Source organism: Leptodactylus fuscus, chromosome 7 (genome assembly GCF_031893055.1).
Source record: "Leptodactylus fuscus isolate aLepFus1 chromosome 7, aLepFus1.hap2, whole genome shotgun sequence".
Classification (NCBI taxonomy): domain Eukaryota; kingdom Metazoa; phylum Chordata; class Amphibia; order Anura; family Leptodactylidae; genus Leptodactylus; species Leptodactylus fuscus.
The window spans coordinates 4,759,196-4,779,487 of record NC_134271.1 but is presented as its reverse complement, the minus strand read 5'-3'; the positions used below and the strand labels follow the sequence as shown (position 1 = coordinate 4,779,487).

Genomic DNA, 20,292 nt, shown 5'->3' with positions numbered 1-20,292 from the left:
CGTCACCTTTACCACTGAAGGTAGGATCCTCACAATTCTCTTTACGTCTATGAACGCCTCTGTAATTACTAGCTAGGTATCGGGATTAGGTTATTACGTTATTCCATCTGTGAGAGAACATTCTGTACAGAAACGCAATGACTGGGCTGATACCTGATATTTTGACTCTCTTTGTGGTTATTCTCATGTTTTCTCTTGAAAAAAGTTGGTAAGAAGTAAACAAATCTATCACATTACCTGCCTGGCAGCCATTGCTGAGCATCGCATATAAAGGAACAGCGATTTTATGATAAAAAAAAATATATATTAGTTAGTGTTTTATCAACTTTTTATGTTTTATAATATTGTGGTTTATTCTAATGATCTGACTCTAGCAAGAGAAACAACTAGACTGGACAATTCACTCCAGCCCTGCAGATAGATAGGTTACTGTCACCAGACCCCAGTATATCACCCCAGCCCTGCAGATAGATAGGTTACTGTCACCAGAACCAGCATATCACCCCAGCCCTGCAGATAGATAGGTTACTGTCACCAGACCCAGCATATCACCCCAGCCCTGCAGATAGATAGGTTACTGTCACCAGACCCAGCATATCACCCCAGCCCTGCAGATAGATAGGTTACTGTCACCAGAACCAGCATATCACCCCAGCCCTGCAGATAGATAGGTTACTGTCACCAGAACCAGCATATCACCCCAGCCCTGCAGATAGATAGGTTACTGTCACCAGACCAGCATATCACCCCAGCCCTGCAGATAGGTTACTGTCACCAGAACCAGCATATCACCCCAGCCCTGCAGATAGATAGGTTACTGTCACCAGAACCAGCATATCACCCCAGCCCCGCAGATAGATAGGTTACTGTCACCAGAACCAGCATATCACCCAGTCCTGCAGATAGATAGGTTACTGTCAGCAGAACCAGCATATCACCCCAGCCCTGCAGATAGATAGGTTACTGTCACCAGAACCAGCATATCACCCCAGTCCTGCAGATAGATAGGTTACTGTCACCAGAACCAACATATCACCCCAGCCCTGCAGATAGATAGGTTACTGTCACCAGAACCAACATATCACCCCAGCCCTGCAGATAGATAGGTTACTGTCACCAGAACCAGCATATCACCCCAGCCCCGCAGATAGATAGGTTACTGTCATCAGACCCAGCATATCACCCCAACCCTGCAGATAGATAGGTTACTGTCACCAGAACCAGCATATTACCCCAGCCCTGCAGATAGATAGGTTACTGTCACCAGAACCAGCATATCACCCCAGCCCTGCAGATAGATAGGTTACTGTCACCAGAACCAGCATATCACCCCAACCCTGCAGATAGATAGGTTACTGTCACCAGAACCAGCATATCACCCCAGCCCTGCAGATAGATAGGTTACTGTCACCAGAACCAGCACATCACCCCAGCCCTGCAGATAGATAGGTTACTGTCACCAGAACCAGCATATCACCCCAGCCCTGCAGATAGATAGGTTACTGTCACCAGACCCCAGCATATCACCCCAGCCCTGCAGACAGATAGGTTACTGTCACCAGAACCAGCATATCACCCCAGCCCTGCAGATAGATAGGTTACTGTCACCAGACCCCAGTATATCACCCCAGCCCTGCAGATAGATAGATTACTGTCACCAGACCCAGCATATCACCCCAGCCCTGCAGATAGATAGGTTACTGTCACCAGAACCAGCACATCACCCCAGCCCTGCAGATAGATAGGTTACTGTCACCAGAACCAGCACATCACCCAATTTTGATTCAGGTGACCCTGACCTATCTACCTCTGGGGTTGGGTTGATATTTCAGGTTCTGCGGACAGACTCTCTTTACGAATTTCTCATTAAACAGAACTGACAAACACAAGGCAACAATAAAATACTTTCCAGTGTTTTGTTTATTTAGTAATTTGTATTTTCCATTTAAAATATACACAATGCAAACATTTTGTATCCAAGAAATAATTTAAGCCAGTGTGTTTTTTTGCTTTTTTTTTTTTTACATTTTATATTTTTCTGCATAAAGTATGTAAACATTAACAATTAAAAATATTCGTCATGAAATGTTATGTGACATTTTACATGAGTATGAACAATGCATTGCATACAGTATAGTAAAACTAATAGATGTACATGGGAAAAAGTTATACGACACTGGATCACTCCGCACTGTCACGTGTGCACAAGTACAAACTTTGGGTCTTTTGTAGCACTTTAAAAATACGGTGCAAAGTGTCTGTTTTTTGTAACATGATGTTTATTGGAGATAACCGGGACTTTAATAGGATAAGTGATCACAGTTACAGTAGGTCGGTGGGGGTCCAGCTCCCGGCACCCCCACCGATCTGCTCGTCAGCCTTGGCACTCCAGCAAGTCTTAAAGGCTCTTCATTGCAACCAGACACAATGTAACGATTCCCCAAATTGTAGGTGTAGCAAAAATTGTAAGTGTGTGCTAGGACAAGGGTAGTCGTCTAGTAACGACCAATAGAGTGCACAGTCCACAGATGGATTGTGTATTATTAGTAAGTAATACAACCCTATGAGGATGAGATACGTCACACTGCGGGACTCAGAGTCTTATTAAAGTAAAAAAAAAAAAAAAAAAAAATTCTCAAATTAGGATTGTTTGTGCTATTTGTAATAGTTTTAGTTTATGTTTTTTTAAAAATGATTATATGACATAAATTAAATTTTTGGATTCATTCCATACTATATGGCCTAACCCATCCAGGGTTATTATTAAGCAGCTTCTTATTGGGAAGACATATTTTTTTACTATGAATGGTAGCAGCTTTGGGTTCACACTAGTGCTCGGGTCCACATGGGGACCCAAAAGACGGAGAACACGTGGTTACCCGTGGACACTTGCATAGCCCATAGACTATAATGGGGTCCGTAGGGTTTTCGCTGGTTTTATACTGAATCCAATGGAGAGAAAAGTTCAGTTCTAAGTAGTTTTTATGGCGGAGTCTCATATGAAGTCACCAACACAGATGTTAACTCAACCTTAGCGGAATCTGCGCCCGAGAGGGCTCATTATCTGGAGAGTTTCTTACCGGTTTGCCAAAGTAAAAGCTTACCGGAACCTGAGCCGCACTATATAATTTTGATCCCCCTATAGGGCTCACAATGTACATTTTTCCCTATCGGTATGTCTTTTGGAGTATGGCAGGAAATCCACGCAAACCACGGGGAGAACATACAAACTCCTTGCAGATGTTTTGTCCTTGGTGGGATTTGAGCCCAGGACTCCAGTGCTGCAAGGCTGCAGTGCTAACCACTGAGCCACCGTGTTGCCCCACTATATAGCAGGGGAAAGAAGACATTTTAAGTTGTCGTTATTGTCCATGACCTGTCAAACACTTGACCATCTTACAAGTAAAGAAGAAGACGGCTTGAGCAGGACAGGCAATGTCTTAACCTCGCATTAACTTCAACTACCTTAGGCACTTTTTTACGTCACTTTAGCTATCAATACTTCAGACTGTCCTCTATAGATCCCTGTGGTCAGGGCACTTGTTCAGCTGACAGTAATTCCTCTTGGCCTCCCATACACATGCATACTCAGCTACGTGTGCTTATGTTTTGGATGGGGGGAGGGTAGAATGCTGACATCAGACATCTTTTTTAGCAGCTCATCTTCCCTGAGAACAAAATGATCAGACATCTCTAAATTCCACTGCCCGATCCTTCTCTCCTATGACATCTGCAGCTTGGGAAGAGTCAGTATATTTCCATACTAGAGACGGGTGAAATTCATTGTATGACTATTCACAAGGGATCCAGGGGAAGAGCAGAAACACAAACACTGACACTCACCTTCCCGCCTCTCTCCTGGGCACTCCCTTGAGGTTCTCCTCCTGTCTCTTCCGGCCTCCTGGGTGATGTCTTGGATTCTGGAGGACCATTAAAGCTTGATATAGGGTCTTAGTAGTCACATGGGGCACGCTGAAGTCTCGACGCTTAAGGCATCATGACATTGGCGCACCCCACATGAGTCCTGGGGCGCAGTCATAGGCTTCAGCGGTCAACTAGGCAATGTGATGTCACCCGGGAGGCCAGAAAAGGACCACGAGGGGGCCCACAAGAGGTGAAGTAAGGAGAGAGAAGATAAGTATCATTCTTTGTTATGTTTCTGCACTTTTCCTGGGATTCTGATTATTATACCCTGGAGTCTCAAGGGTATAATAGAGATTTGTGGCGGGTGAACCTTAGAATTTTTTGGTTCAGTCATACTCATAATTTTGGGAAAATTGGTAACAAGTTCTGTCTGCTCTTCTCTACTCAATATTAGATGGTGGTCCAGTAGGTTCCTCATCACAAGATAGAACTGAGAGTTCTATTGAGATTCCCTCTGCATTTTAGTAACAAAGAAGCATGAGAGAGTGGATCTCCCAAATGTGATGTGCACCGGAGCCAATGATATAATTGGGGTAAATATAGGTCCTTGTCGCCTTCTTTACTTTTCCTGTTGGCTCCAGATATCCTGAGATGATTGGCCCAAGAGGGTGACAAAGTGGAAACAAAAATCAGGTCATCGATCAACACCATCATCTCAGGATACTCCGAGCCTAGAGGTAACGAAGAAGTCATCTGTATATGTCTGACCGCCATGTTGTTTCCTCAACACTAAAAACCTGTGTGAAAATAGTATTTCATTACTAAAGTTGGGTCGTCACGCGATCACCTACATGTGACTTTACAAAAACAAATTCCCCCCGCCTTCCCCACCGCCCCCGTAACAAAATGTAGCACTTCTATACTTCACTGTGCTTACAAAAAAATGTCCATTTATCCAATCAGTCGCTGTCACAGCAGAGCTTACGATCTATCCAATTTAGGATAGCCATAGATACAAAGATATCCTGCCAAGCCATAGAACACAGAACCTTCAGCCAATGATACAATGTATACAAGAATATTCCATCAACATCGGAAGAATGAACTGGAAAACGTTTGTTACCGAAAATTCTAAACACTTGTCTGGATTACACCGAACAGCCAATTCTTGGTCCATTGTTACTGTCACGAGTTGACAATTTTAATAAACGGGGTCATTTTTATGTCTTTTTAGTTGTGCATTTGTTTTGTGTTGTTGCATAAAAATATTAGTTGTCATTTATTGTTTCATTTTTGACCATAACATTGTAGTGTTCTCATAGTCTACATCACATTAATGCACCATAATAAAATATGACACATCGAATTAATGGGCACGTTGTATACGCTGACCACATTCCAAAAGACATGTAGTGTCCATACAACTTCGATATCTGTCAACCCAACCCTTATTTGGACATTAAAATCTTTGCACAATACAGTTACAGTTACCCATCGAACTGCTTTTGTATAATACACACCCCATGGTGAAATCAATGATACATTGTACCCAACAGGAACCAATCGGATGACATTCGGACCAATCGAGGACCATCAGATTGGCTGCTACAGGGTGCAACTAAGGGGTTAATCATGTGCTATTTCACTACAGAATGAGGCACCATTCACACACAGACCATGCAAACTTCTCAACAGCAATGTTTCTATGACGTTTTTACAAAATGACGCTTGCATAAATAGTTCAGGTTAGTGCTCAAGGGTTTGCACAGCAAAATCCATCGCCTATAGAATCTGTACATAACAAACAAATCAAAAATACTGCATAGAAAAACAGCTGCATGCTATCCCCAAGCATAAAAATAAGTATCTGTCCTGAAGTGCGAGCAGAGAAGTCCAGGTCTCCGTACAAAATGTAGGCGACTGCGAACTACATTCAGATCATCGCATGAAAGAAGCAAGAAAACTCGGGTTACCAATATATATAGTAATACGGCTTTAATCCGCCATCGACGGGACCTGATGGGAGGTTTATTATAGGATATTCTGGATTATGGGATTTATAGAAGTGTGGAGAAAGACCAGAATAACATCTACAGATATGTCCGTCCTTGTTTTACCTCTTATATCCAGAGATTTGTGGCCCAAAACTAAAACTTTGTGATACTCTGTCACAAGATGTCTATCCTATATTTATCCGCATATGCCCCAAGTGGCTGTGATGTGAACTGCAGCTTGTGACAAGTCTGGCTAATGTAGTGAATTTGTATAATGAGAAATTGGAATCCTTAGCAGAAGATGTGGAAAGGGAAAGGGTGTAAGGGGGGGGGGGGTATATGTGTATATACAAAACCTTCTACTAGACAGTATGTCCTATACCTATATTAGGTTGCCCATCGGCTTCTATGCAGATATCTAATATCAGCCTTGTCCCATCTGTAAAGTTTAGCAGCATTTGCATTTCACCTCTCTCTTCTATATGGCCCAGACCACCATGAAAACTTCTTCACACACTTCTGTGTTCACACAAGCCCCCCCATTATTTCTAATCCCCCCCATCGGTGCCCCTTGCATAGTAACCATTTGCCCTTTCGAACCACAGGCTTCCCTAAAAAAACCCATCTTGACTATATGTTTCTAACAACTGGTATTTTTGGAATGAAAGGGTTAATCTTCTGCTTTCTGACAGTGGAAGGCTGTGTATCATAAATCCCATCTCTCCAATGGATTAGAGAACAGGGGTATTAGATTGATGGCGCCGTCCCAACCATCATAGGAAACAGAAACCAGATCTAGCGTGTTAAGGTTAACCTATGTGCCCCTCCCCCAGCTTCTGGGCTTAGTCGTAGCCTCTATAGTCACACCAGTGCAAGGCTTTGTGCATAAGTTCTAGTCGTTTTTTTTCCGATCTGTCTTCCACTTTTGGTCTCTCTATTGCAATCTCGTGCTGGATGTGGAGGATTATCGGAATATTGGATGGCGGATTAAGGTTATCTTACTATGTATATTAAGGTTTAAAGGGGTTTTCTGGGATCAGACTATTGATTACAGGTGATCAATATCAGATTTAGCGGGGTCCGACATTTGGCCCCTCCACCGACAAGCTGTTTGAAGGTGTGAATGCGACAAAGCTGCAATACCCTGCACCGCCGCTACTTAGTTTAGCGTGCGGTTACCATGTAACCAATGAAGACCCAGTGATCGGCGGAGGGGGCTCAAAGTCTAAATCCCACAGATCTGATATTGACGGCCAATTCCAATATTTTGATCAGAAAACCTCTTTAACGTTGACCGACCCATTACAACACGTAATTAATTTGTAGTCTTTACAAGTCCTATCTCATCTTACAAAAAATATCATCCTCCTTAGGTAAAAACATGCAAATTTGTTTGAAAATGTCTCCGTAGCAAAACATGGCAAAGATTAAGGAAGGTCGTTTGCAAAAAAACCAAAAAATATTCCAAGATTTTTGCATTTTTCTTCAGTCCTGGAAGAAATACTTTAGCAATCTTTCGGATGGAAGCATAGAGTAACACTGACCCATTCAGCGATGCCGAGATCCCCCTCCCCCATTAAAGCGTAGGGTGTCGGTAGTCCCCCCCTCCCCCACTGTCTATTGGGAACAAGCTTTAGGAACTGCATAGTTTAAAATTTTTTTGCACAATAAAAGTAATAAATATTTCATAAATTTACGCTCCATTTGCAAGGAAATTCTGAAAGCTTTTAAAACCAAATTTGTATGTGCGAGTCGTATGTAAATTAGGCGACGGCACGCCACAAAAACATCCCATTAAGGAGCCAACTCCACGAATGCGGTGGTGGTGAGGTGACCGCCATTACGCTGCCTGGATGCCGAGGCCGCCCAGTGGATGCCCAGCACCCTCTCTAAGCCTTCTGCATTGTCCAAGTCTTGCTTTCGCGTTAGGTGACGTCTTTGGAAGAGTGTGCTGTAGGTTCGATGTCCCCAACTTCTCCTGCAAGTCTTGGGTGCCGTTTCCAGGCCAATGTGTTGGGATTTTCTATATTTTTTGCAATTTGCGTGACCGGGGTCTACTGCTGGTCTCCATACTCACCGCCATTGGTGTCCATGTGGGTCGTTGGATATCTACAAGTTCAGAGCAGCCACAGACTGGGTTTTATACATGTTGTAGATACCGTGCCAGGGGTGATATATTGTTCACATACTGATGCAGATATGGGCATATACAAAACTGACAATAAGAGGAAACGCGTCGTTCCCGTAACACTGCATCAAATAGAAAAGTTTCATTGCATTAGTGCTCCGCCCCCTTGTATATTCCAGTTTACCTATATCAATATACATCTATGACCGCTGTCCGATAATCATACATGTATATAATATAAAACACGTTCCATACCGAAACCTTGGAACACTATGACATCATACCCCATTCTATTTCACTCTCGGCTGTTGTTTTGTAAGTGCTAAGTTTTTGTTTTTCCCCTATGGGGTCACTTAAGGCCATTCATGGTTATAGTGTTTGCCGTTCTTTTTGCGTTCCCGTTGTAAATGCTCCAGTTCCGCCTCGTACATCATCTCCTGCACCAGGTACTTTTCTCGTCTCATTCGGTCACACAGGTCTTTTGGCATGTCAGGGATGAGGTAAGCGATAAAAGATTTTATCCCAAACACAAGGTGCTAAAAAGACATAAAAAACAAGATAGAAGAATATAGAAAATAGTAAAGAAGTTTAATTGATGATATAATCAATAAAATCAATGTATCATCTATTGTAAGCAAAACTTTATGCAGATTGGGGGTAATGATAATATACATACCTCAAAAACTATAATAAAGGCAAGTCGTGCAGCCAAGACATGCCAAAACTGCAGGGTGAACTCGTAAGGATTGGAGCTCCAAGGAGGCGCCCGATAATCTCGGTATCTGGGGAGAGATTGGAAACGTTAATGCTTTTAAAATGAAAATTCTAATTATTAGGCTTAGACATGAAAAGAAACATTCATACCTTCTAATTCTAACATTTCATTGCTACAATCATATAAAACCTCCTCCGCTAGGTCAGCCTCGTGTCACGGCACAAAGGAAGATGGGGTAAGGGATGACATCACAAGATAGGGTAAAGTATGACATCACAAGATGGGGTAAGGGATGACATCACAAGATAAGGTAAGGGATGACATCACAAGGTAGGGTAAGGGATGACATCACAAGATAGGGTAAGAGATGACATCACAAGATAGGGTAAGAGATGACATCACAAGATAGGGTAAGGGATGACATCACAAGATAAGGTAAGGGATGACATCACAAGATAAGGTAAGGGATGACATCACAAGATAGGGTAAAGGATGACATCATAAGATAGGGAAAAGGATGACATCACAAGATAGGGTAAAGGATGACATCATAAGATAGGGTAAGGGATGACATCACAAGATAGGGTAAAGGATGACATCATAAGATAGGGTAAAGGATGACATCACAAGATAGGGTAAAGGATGACATCACAAGATAGGGTAAAGGATGACATCACAAAATAGGGTAAAGGATGACATCACAAGATAGGGTAAGGGATGACATCACAAGATAGGGTAAAGGATGACATCACAAGATAGGGTAAAGGATGACATCACAAGATAGGGTAAGGGATGACATCACAAGATAGGGTAAAGGATGACATCACAAGATAGGGTAAAGGATGACATCACAAGATAGGGTAAGGGATGACATCACAAGATAGGGTAAGGGATGACATCACAAGACAGTAAGGGATGAGCTCAGAATGACCAGACATTCAGATGAATAGATCACAAGTTATACTGAATCTTTCCCCACAATGCTATATATCAATCTGCTCAGCTCCTCCTGCTCTATAACATCCCGGCCGCCTCCACACTCGGCTGCATTTCTTTGGCACATTTACAATAAAGTACTCGATGTACCTGCAATACCCGGAATATCCTTCACCAAGTTCACTGAGATCGAATACGGATAAACTGCTGTTCACGTAGCCGCGAAGACATCTGAAAGACAAAGACAGATATGGATGACAGACATACAATAGTATGGGAGCCATGGCACAGTATATAAGTGATCAGAGAACCTCCATTACTTCTCGTGTCTGTATCCTTGATCCAGGCAGGGGCCATACTTAAAGGCATATACAAAGCGAGGGATATAATCGGAGGTGATGGCTATGACAAAGGCATTCGTGATAACGGCCAGAACGCCAATTCCTTCCAGAATCCCGTACCAGATCCCTGAAAAATAAAGCTGGTGGTTAAAATAATTTGCATGTAGCATGTGACAGATACACACAGATAGGCACAATACATACCGATATCAGTGGCACGAGCGGGCATGGGCCTTCTCCATTGTGTCACAAATTTGTAGGCATCCAGTCTAATTTCGATGATATTGTTAAGCAACGCCAGGAGAGGAGCCAGCGGGAAGGCGGCTACGAAGATGGTGGTGAATCCAAACTGTATGACTGAACACAGAAGGGTCATTAGATATCAGGATCTTCTGGTCAATCCTTACCATCAAAAGACATTGATAGTCAGTAATAACTTTATGGAAGATCAAGCAAACATTGGGTCCTTGGGTTGAGTTTGTCACTTACCCATTTCTAAGTATTCTTCCATCAAGCCGTGAGCGTTCATGGGCTGCAAGTTCCAATCTTTTTCCCACTGTGGCAATGTCATCTTGCTTTCTATGGCTTGTCCTCCTTTCTTGATTTTCCTTCGAGACCACCAGTTTTGAAGAAGTCTGTTGAAGATGGAAAATGGAAAGTTTAGTAAAGAACTTTGGAAAGTTCTATGACTGAGAATATGTCGGAGAATGCAAGATCTACAAATATCAGAATATGTATATGTATCAGTCTCATCTTAGACAAATGTCTTCTATTTCTAAGACCCCGGTCCAATCCTTACGTTTATCACGAGAGAGAAGGAAAATGGCGAGGCTTCTATTGGATTCAACCAAGGGATGGTAGAATCCAATCTATCTGGTAGACCTGGACTCTATATGGCTGACTCTGGACTGGCTACTTGAAAAGCATGGAATATATATACATATATACAGTATGTGTTACTTACGGATAGCCGAGTTCCATAAAGTTATTCCACATTTGTTTTAATACCATGATGACTCCCATTTGTAAGCAGAGATCAATGAGACAGCCGCTCGGGTGACACTAAAGTAGAAAACAAGATGTCAGCTATGATACAATGTACATATATATATAGTATGTGAACAATAGCATATAGATGGAGCTTACATCTCTTTTATAGTATAGTGTGTAATATTATATATAGTGTACTTGAGATTTCAGGATCGATTTTAAAATCCAATTTCCGATCATTTTCCAGTCGATCCCGATAGTAAAATTTGCTCGATCGCCGATCGGGATCTCATCTTTCCCGATCCCGATCGCTCAACCCTACTAATGATATATACATGAATGGGGTTGAGCCGATCTTGAGATAACCTCTGACCTCGATCCCGCCGGAAAAGATTGGGATCGGAATTCCGATCACGATCGTGAAATTTACTCGATCGACGATCGGAATCCGATCTTTTCTGATCCTGATCGCTCAACCCTAGGCTAATGTTGTAGTCTACATCAGGAAGGGGTTAATTCATATTTTTTTCTAGGAAGGACAACAGAGGAACATCACAATGGCCAAGAAAGAAGTTCTAAGAACTACAGGTCAGGATTCTGTTATGGAGTATTTACTAAAACAGACAGGACAGGACTGGCTACACGTCCTCCCTAAGGGGTTCGTCATTTAGATTTGTCCAAAACCCATATATGTCAGCCATATTGGTTGCCAAGGACTTACCTCCTCCAGCCTCCATCTTTGAAAAAGTCTGTTATATTTTCCAGGCCTCCCTGCAAACCTATAACCAATGAAAGGAAGGTTCGGAATCGATATATCAGCTTAGTAAACCTGTCTGATCTCTGCACATAGAAAGGTATCCACCCTTAAAGGAATTGTCCACCTTGACCTCTTCACTCCTTACCAAGCACAGCACCATTCTTTGTATAGTGGTTGTGCTTGGTATTGCACCTCAGCCCCATTCATTGGAATAGGGCTCCGCTGCAGCACGGTCCTGTGACCAATGGACAGAATGTCACTAGCCTGATAATGGGAAGTGGAGCCAATTTGCATTAAGCCAATTCAATATAATATCGCTACATGTTACAAAATCCCTTGACAGGCTGCAACTCACAACAGAGCCACTAGATGGACACACAAAGGATATCATAAATCATGTTGTTTTGTAAAGCCGATCATCTTATGACATAGAGCTATGGGCATGTCCAACCAAGTGGAAACTTTAATGATGAAATCCATGAACTCCACACCTGGAAACAGTTTAGGATTGTGGTCAGACAAGGTTTTAGACATTTGCCTTTATATTTTGTGTAACACGTTCTTGTAAGACCGGTTACTGTGCTTTGAACCAATGGTTGTTTTGTGGCCTCGGGCTTTAATATTTGGTAGCACTTATGGTATTTTGACTAGTAGGACATGTGCTCTGTATATACTGTCAGACACACACATGTATTATACATCTCATTGACTAGGGGCCTGGGTATCAGATCCCGGCTGATGACCTAGGCTAAGGATAGGTTATCGATTATTAAGCCTGGAAAACCTCTAAGAAGTCCCTGGACCTGGAATGGTATATCTGGCAAAAAAAACAAAAGAAAAGGAGTTGTGCAGTAGGTACAACGTCTTCAAGGGTTAGGCCCAAAAACCACATTTGTCATCTATCCAGATAATATCCAGATGATGGGATGGGACCACCAATGGTTACAAGAATGGGGCTCCCGGGTCCTCCTGAGGCTCCATCAGTCCTATAGACAGTGGTGGACGCTACCATTCCAGTGACACAGGGGATTTGAGTACCCCTGTTCTCGTGAATCTTGCATTCATCCCCAATTTTAGAGGCCAAACGCCCTACCCAAGGAACGCCAGCCTTACTGTAATCCTTATACGTATTGAAGTCACGCTACTTTTCTCTCTTACCTGCCAAGGAAGAAGGCGATGTAAAATATGGAGCTATTTAAGTTGACAAACTGGAAGAGGAACATTTTCAATGCAAAACTGTTTTCCCACTCGGACTCCGTTCTCGGGTGCTCTGGAAGGAGAACATAAGACCATATTGTTGGAATAGACATTGTCCTGCCCTGGGCACATTTATTATAGGACCTCAACTTGGATAATTTACTAACATCAGTGTGGGTTCATCTATGCACTTTGTAAAGAGAAAGATGTAATAGAGTATTTGTTGTAAAGCCTACACTCATTTAGAATAGAATAACGCACCCGGATTGAAATGTCGCTGCAAAATGCTTCAAACCTTGGTGTGGTCTGACCCTGGGTCTTGCAACAAGAATTGTAAAGATGATTCAATCTCAGTCCCACAAAAAAGTTCTAAGACTACTTTTGGGTAGTGTATCTTTGGGTGAAAGATTGTTGAATGCTTCTGCAATGACCTTGAGGACATTTCACATACTTTGATAGCGGATGTATCACTGGACTGAGAGAATCAGGATGAATTTGATGAATTGTCCACCATCTAGAGCAGGTGTAGGGAACGTATGGCTCCCCAGCTGTTGCAAAACTACAACTCCCAGCATGCATACTGGCTCTGCTGTTCTTGGAACTCCCATGGAAGTGAATGGAGCGTGATAGGAGTTGTAGTTTCACAGCAGCTGGAGAGCCGAAGGTTCCCTATCCCTGATCTAGACCATCCGGCTAGGGGGTGTTAGAAGCAACGATTATTAGAGGAGCATTCACTAGACCATCCATTGAATCCACTGACATGCACCAGCAGCCACCAAAGTCTCCTTGTTTCCCATCGAGACACAGGTGGCGCCTCCATTATCCCCCTCCCTCTGCCTGGGGTGACTAATATGTCATGGCACCCAGTTATAATGTCAATCAAGTATTTGTGGGACCAGCTTTGGCAACCTACTCAGAATCTACAGGTCTAGCTGCAACATATGTGGGCAAATGTGCCACGGGCTACCATACAGAACCTCTATGACTCCGTGCCCAACTTGTATCCAGGTCACAGGCAGCCCAATATAGGGGCAAATGATCATCACCCAATCACATGACATTAACATACAGTAGCCTAAGCTTAGTGGCCAAAATCCCCCCCAATAATCTAAGGACTAGTAACTGATTTTATGGCAAACGCCTGATCCTGTTTGCTAGTTCCCTTACTCAGGATAGTGCACTTACCTAAATTTGTGAGAAGATAAGCAACTTTTTCATACACCTGAAAAAACAAAACAAAAATCAACTGCATGTTTCTCTGAATTTTTCCCGCCACAAATTGCCTTACATGTAAAGCAGAGGGACTCGGTAGAAATCGGAAATTCTAAACGTTGCCCTGCAAAAATGATACAATAAAAATCTAAAAAAGTTACAACTATCACAAAACAGCGACTGAAACTAATTCTTATCTCTTTCAAAGTCTATTATTTTTTTTATATGAAAACAATATATATTTGGTATCGCCGGGATTGTAGCGACCTATAGAATAAAAGTAACGTCATTGCTACCGCACGGTGACGGCTACAAAGATGGAACCCAAAAGAGAATCTCACAATTCCATCCAATTTCACCAGATTCTTTTTATTTCCAGAACATTAAGCAGTGCCAAGATAAAGTCCAATATAGCCTGCAAAAAATAAGCCGCCCTATGGCTGATGCATGGAAAAATAAAAAAAAACGTAAGATCTAATAATCAAGGTGGTGAGAAGAGGTGAGAAGGGGTTAATATTACTCTTCACTTTCACTATTTGCTGTGGCTCAGCCCAAGGGGTCACATGTGACACAAGAGGTTGGAGTAATAACATGTATTGTACAGCCCTGATGACATCACTACCGCTACACAACAAATGAATACAATGTAATCCAAAGGCTACAATACAATAACTATTGTGCAATCCGATGTTACTTCTGCCATTCTATTTAGTTATAGGAATCGATACGGCAATGGACTGGCTGATGCCGGGAGCGGAAACATTCGCCTTTATGGGGTACACGTTCAATTGATTCAGCTCAATTGTCGTCGCTCAGTAAGCGGCAGAAGAAGTCAATGCTCATGTCTGGAATATAATAAGGGACACGGGGCAAACATTAACCTGTTCACGGTCAATGCGCACTGAATAGCTAATGGTGAAGGTCTATAGACAGGAGGAGCAGATCTCGGCTTGTCTGAAGACGTTCTCAGTAGTAACAACGTCTATGGCTAAGACTCCTCCATCATTCGGGGCTCAGACCTTGAGGGCTTATTCACACTTTCAGTGAACCTGGTGTCTGTTTATGTAACGGAGCACATATATAGCCATTGTTTGTATTGGATTGAGCATGCAGATAGAGTTTCATGTTCTATGGACCAACGACTGGTGGAAAAAGGACGGACGCAAGGTTTATTTTTAACCATTTGTCATAGAATGGCGCGTCGCTGCACCAATAGAGGCCATCCCTGAGCTCAGACCCGCAGACCTTGGAAAGTAAATAAATAGATCCATTTTATTCCTATCAGTGGAAAATGGATCAGGCAGTATACTAAACGGAAATACTGCCTGTGACTACACGGACATCACGACATGCGAATAAGCCCCTTGTCCCTGACTATTGGATGTCTGCAAGGCATTATGGGAGAGCCCACTGGTCCACCTCCTGACATCATGGGATTCTCCTTCTGCAATTTTCTATGGAGGGTGCAGGACAAATCCCCAAATTTTCGAATGGTCTCCAATCCAAAACTTTTGGGAAATTCGTAACGGATTAGCTTTTTACCGAATAGATTTGCTCATCTCTAATGACCATGGCAGAGATCGCCATTGCTAAAGCTTACCACATTAAGGGACATGATGATCATGAAGTTGATGCAGACCCCCGTGCCAGAGGTTGCGAACTGCCAATACTTCTTAATGAAATGCCAGTTTAAGGACGCAAATTGTTCCATGGCGACCAGGCGATAGACGACCACGGCAAAGACTGCGGTCAGCACTAGAGAGATCTGGAAGGAAACATAAGGAACTTACAAACAGTTACGAAGAAAGTGGCAGACTCGCTGAGGATATACACCAGAGTGATCAGACCTGCGGAGAGCTGGAGTTTTGACCCAGCAGGGGTAGTTGTGTTATCAGCAGGGGTATTCTTTAAATAAAATGGTCAATGGGGTCCTCGTGCTGCAATACCAGCTTATTACCAAAATGTGGGTGGGCAGTGAAGAGGAGCAGAGCTGCAGCACTACGGCCTTCTGTCTTAGGCTCTGTCTGCTGAATTTCCTCCAGTGCAGGTTCTAATGTTGATGACTTACCCTGAAGACAAACCCTTTAAGGAGGACCTTTCACTGCCTACACCAACTCAAGCTCTTTAATAGCTGCCCCTCCACTGATTATGTCACAGTTGGAATTTTTTCCCTTGTCCCCGCCATTCCTGAGCAATCGGTGAAGTTAGTTTTGGTGCCTGATATGCTAATTAGACTCTCTAATATCAAGTGGGTTGAGTTAGGCAGGAGCAGACAAGGGGTGCGATTCTGAGCTCTGACATGGTCTGTCTCTATTTTGGGGCTCTGAATCACACCCCCTCACGTATTTCTGCCTGATACCACCCATTTCCCATTGGGGAATCTAATTAGTAAAAATAGAAAAAATTATCGTCCGGCAATCAAATACTTAAAATGTAACTTTTACTTCATTGATATAAAAAACATAAACATGTTTCAGGAGCAAGAAAAAAGAGGAACAGCTTACGTGTTTCAGGACATGGTGTTGAGTCCCTTAGTCATAGCATGTTACATTTTAAGTATTTGATTGCCGGACGATAATTTTTTCTATTTTGTCTGTTGTTGGCCCTTACAGTCTGGGGTTGTCTGTTGCAGTCATTGCATATATATATGCAGTCAGATGTAGCAGTTTTTCCTTTTGATTTTTCAATCTAATTAGTACATTGAGAACCAAAACTAACTGCAATAATTCCTCAGGAATGGTCGGTGTCAGAGAACAAATTCCAGTTGAGGAGTGGCTATTAAAGGATGAAATGAGTTGGAGTTCGTGAAGGCGATGAAAGGTCCTCTTTAAGCTTGAGCGTATCTGGACAGGTTCTTGGTCCACCAACCCACACTTGTTGGGACAGGGACAGTTCCTGGTTACATTCATGTTCCTTATTACCAACATATTTGTTACTTGCTTACAGTGTTTTTAGAAAGACCAGGAAAGCGGCATCTCAGATTGGTTTGAAGGACAAGTCCTTCCGTCTTCTCTCTCTGCGATCCGTTGAGTAAAACCCACAAACCACAGATAGACCAGGCTTAGCACTAAAGGTCAACACTAGAAGAGAAACAAGAAACATTACCATGAAGAATATTCCCGATACAGACACCATGAGTCGGCTCAACTTGTCGCTGAAAGGTTGGAAGGGTTCGGGCTTGCCAGTGATAGGATTCACTCGCTCCAGTTTGGAATATTTCGCTTCGAACTGTGGACGTAACTCTTCCTGGAAATACAAGGACCAGTCAGAATCTTTATCTCCTTATTTTCCTTTGATCCTATTTAAAACTACAAAAATATGAAGAAATTTCTATGTCCAACATGTCCAGGTCCATGTCCCCTCTCCTCCTCCTCCTGTGTCTGAGTGTAAGACAACTGGCTGGAGCAGGAGCCTCCATGTTGTGTCATAAGCCCAGCCTATGGCCAGCCACCAATCTAAGATGGAACGGATCAATGGGAAATTAACCCTTCCACAAGACATTGGGATGTGCAGAGAGAGACAACCAGTGAGGGCAAGAAAGATCATCTGTCCAGTTGTGTTATTCACTTCAGTACTGGGTGGCTATTGTATGATGTTAAGGCCAGGGTTATATGGTGATTTGGGTGTCATGTGACCTAAGATTGCTTTGTTACCCTGTAAATCTAATATAAGTGAACGGAGTTACATTTATATCCATGAAGATGTTGTGAATACGACTTCTAGTTGCGATAAAATTGCAAAATTTGGAAATTTTCTTTTGGAATGTGCGGCATCCTCAAGTTCACAATGTGAGTATATAAGAATGGCGACTACTCCCTTTACCTCTTCATCTTCCCAGTCTATGAGATCCCAGTCGTAGGTCAGCACGGCTCTTCTCCTCTTCCAGAACTCAAGAAAAACAGTGGCTGCCAAGACACAAGAGACCAGGGCTCAATATGGAGACCTCGTAGATGTAGCAATGACTTCTGTATAGTACACAATGATAAGCAATGCCTTTGATCCACCCCAGTCTTTGCATTGGCTGGTACGGACACAAAAGACCATCGACTCCGCACTTACCCAAACACTAAATGATCTGCTTTAATGTATTGGCAATGAATAACATCAGACAGACTCGTATAACACAACATACGGCTATAACAACCTCATAAGTCAGCAATTGGCAGAGCATGAAAGCAAACGAGAGATTACAAGCAAAATCATCGGGAAAAGACAGCGGCCGAGGGTGAGAACTGGCAGAGGAGTAAACCAACTCTGACAACAAAATATAACAGGGTTATAAAAGGCTTTATATGGAGAGTAGTCCTCATGTTGGATGGTGTAGTGTACGGCTGATGCCCCCTATAGGATACAATGTAATTAGGACAATCCTCATGTTGGATGGTGTATTGTACAGTTGATGCCCCCCTATAGCATGCAATGTCATTAGGGCCAACCTTATGTTGGATGGTGCACTGTACGGCTGATGCCCCCTATAGGATATAATGTCATTAGGACAATCCTCATGTTGGATGTGTAGTGTATGGCTGATGCCCCCTATAGGATATAATGTCATTAGGACAATCCTCATGTTGGATGGTGTAGTGTATGGCTGATGCCCCCTATAGGATATAATGTCATTAGGACAATCCTCATGTTGGATGGTGTAGTGTATGGCTGATGCCCCCTATAGGATATAATGTCATTAGGACAATCCTCATGTTGGATGGTGTAGTGTATGGCTAATGCCCCCTATATGATGTACTGTCATTAGGGCCAACCTTATGTTGGATGGTGCACTGTATGGCTGATGCCCCCTATATGTTATACCCAGAATATTAGGGCTACTAACTAGAGCCCACCCAGTAATTGGCAATAGGAATCAAACAGAATGCTTAGAATATGCCAGTATGAAAACTCGATTTGAGGCAGGAAAATCCCTTTAAGATGTATTTATGGGACCAAGAGCAGAAGTGAAGAGGAGCCGGGCAACGAACGGAGGAGCCGGGCAACCCGGGCAAGGGAAGCTCATACTAGAGAATGTATCAGGTGATATCCCACGAATGTCCCGCACGTCTCTCACTCGATACATTGTGTTTCTTTCCAGCTTTAGGTGAAGTGATTGTAAATTCCATCAGTAATTGTCTTGTGTGACAACGAGGTCAGGCAGATTAGAATATAGAGAGGAATATCACGGCTTCTGCCGTCCAGCACTCCCACATACCAGACATCACTGACATGACATGAAAGTGGCAAAGACGTTGTCACACACTTTATTAGTCATCGGTGACGCACAAGGACTCTGCAAAGTGCTTATACTTCAGTAAATAGCAAACTCTGACCTGAGGCAGATACCTGGATATTTCAGGGCAGCAATGATACAATAATATATACACACAGCACAGTATATAGAGGTATACAGAAGAGAGAGGGACCCAATGCAAAGATGAAAATCTCCCACATTATGGTATTATTTATAGTGTGCCCATATGATAGAAATCTGCAATGAATCTGCTGCAAAGTCTGCAGGTATTATACGTAGATGTGTCGCTGGTTTTGCTGCAGATTTTAGAATTTAGACTAGTCTAATCTATGCAAAAGCTTCCTGATGGCTCCAGTCTCTAGGTAGCGGCATGGATGACCCTTGACTATAATGGGTGAAGCTTTGGCCGTATCTGTATACAGTATATTGTGATACAAATGTTGCATAAGTCTTGGACAGTTCATCTTAGGAAACCCAAGATAATTACTAGACCTGCTTCATGTGATTACTATGTAGACTCCGGGACATTCGGATAACTACGGCTTCCATTCCCCTCTGTTGTAACGTTGTCTGTAACTGATCATTATGATAATTGATAATTAATATCTGTTTTCCTTCCTATTTTTGTTGCTTATTTCCAAGTATATAGATAGATCAGAGCTCCATAAGGAAAGTACTTATTAAACTGTTATGTGAAGGCTCCAGAGTAGACCAGATCCGTGCGGGACAATCCTAGGCTCACTGTGGCCTCAGTCAGGGGTACAAATAACAAGCAGCGTCATCATATAGAATTGCGTAAATAATATAAAACATGTAAAAAAGTAAAATATGCAACAATATTTACTGGCAAGTTCTTGATTGATTGATCCTTCCCCTAGATTGTTAGGATTGGGATCAATCTACAGTCACCTATTGT

General features: G+C 42.7%; 1 protein-coding gene across 1 annotated transcript in view; it reads right to left on the bottom strand.

Annotated features, from left to right (window-relative positions):
* Window positions 1-8,275: 8,275 nt before the first annotated feature.
* ANO3 (anoctamin 3) overlaps window positions 8,276-20,292 on the bottom strand; it is a 145,530-nt gene continuing 133,513 nt past the window's right edge. Inside the window, exons 15-27 of the mRNA XM_075280830.1 lie at window positions 17,957-18,039; window positions 17,240-17,380; window positions 15,735-15,899; window positions 14,108-14,144; window positions 12,884-12,995; window positions 11,690-11,747; window positions 10,943-11,040; window positions 10,468-10,613; window positions 10,183-10,335; window positions 9,958-10,105; window positions 9,788-9,868; window positions 8,663-8,768; window positions 8,276-8,522 (exon numbers count right to left, since the gene is read on the bottom strand). Of these exons, the coding sequence (XP_075136931.1) occupies window positions 8,340-8,522; window positions 8,663-8,768; window positions 9,788-9,868; window positions 9,958-10,105; window positions 10,183-10,335; window positions 10,468-10,613; window positions 10,943-11,040; window positions 11,690-11,747; window positions 12,884-12,995; window positions 14,108-14,144; window positions 15,735-15,899; window positions 17,240-17,380; window positions 17,957-18,039 (1,511 nt within the window). The 3' untranslated portion in view covers window positions 8,276-8,339. The remainder of the gene's footprint in view (window positions 8,523-8,662; window positions 8,769-9,787; window positions 9,869-9,957; window positions 10,106-10,182; window positions 10,336-10,467; window positions 10,614-10,942; window positions 11,041-11,689; window positions 11,748-12,883; window positions 12,996-14,107; window positions 14,145-15,734; window positions 15,900-17,239; window positions 17,381-17,956; window positions 18,040-20,292) is intronic.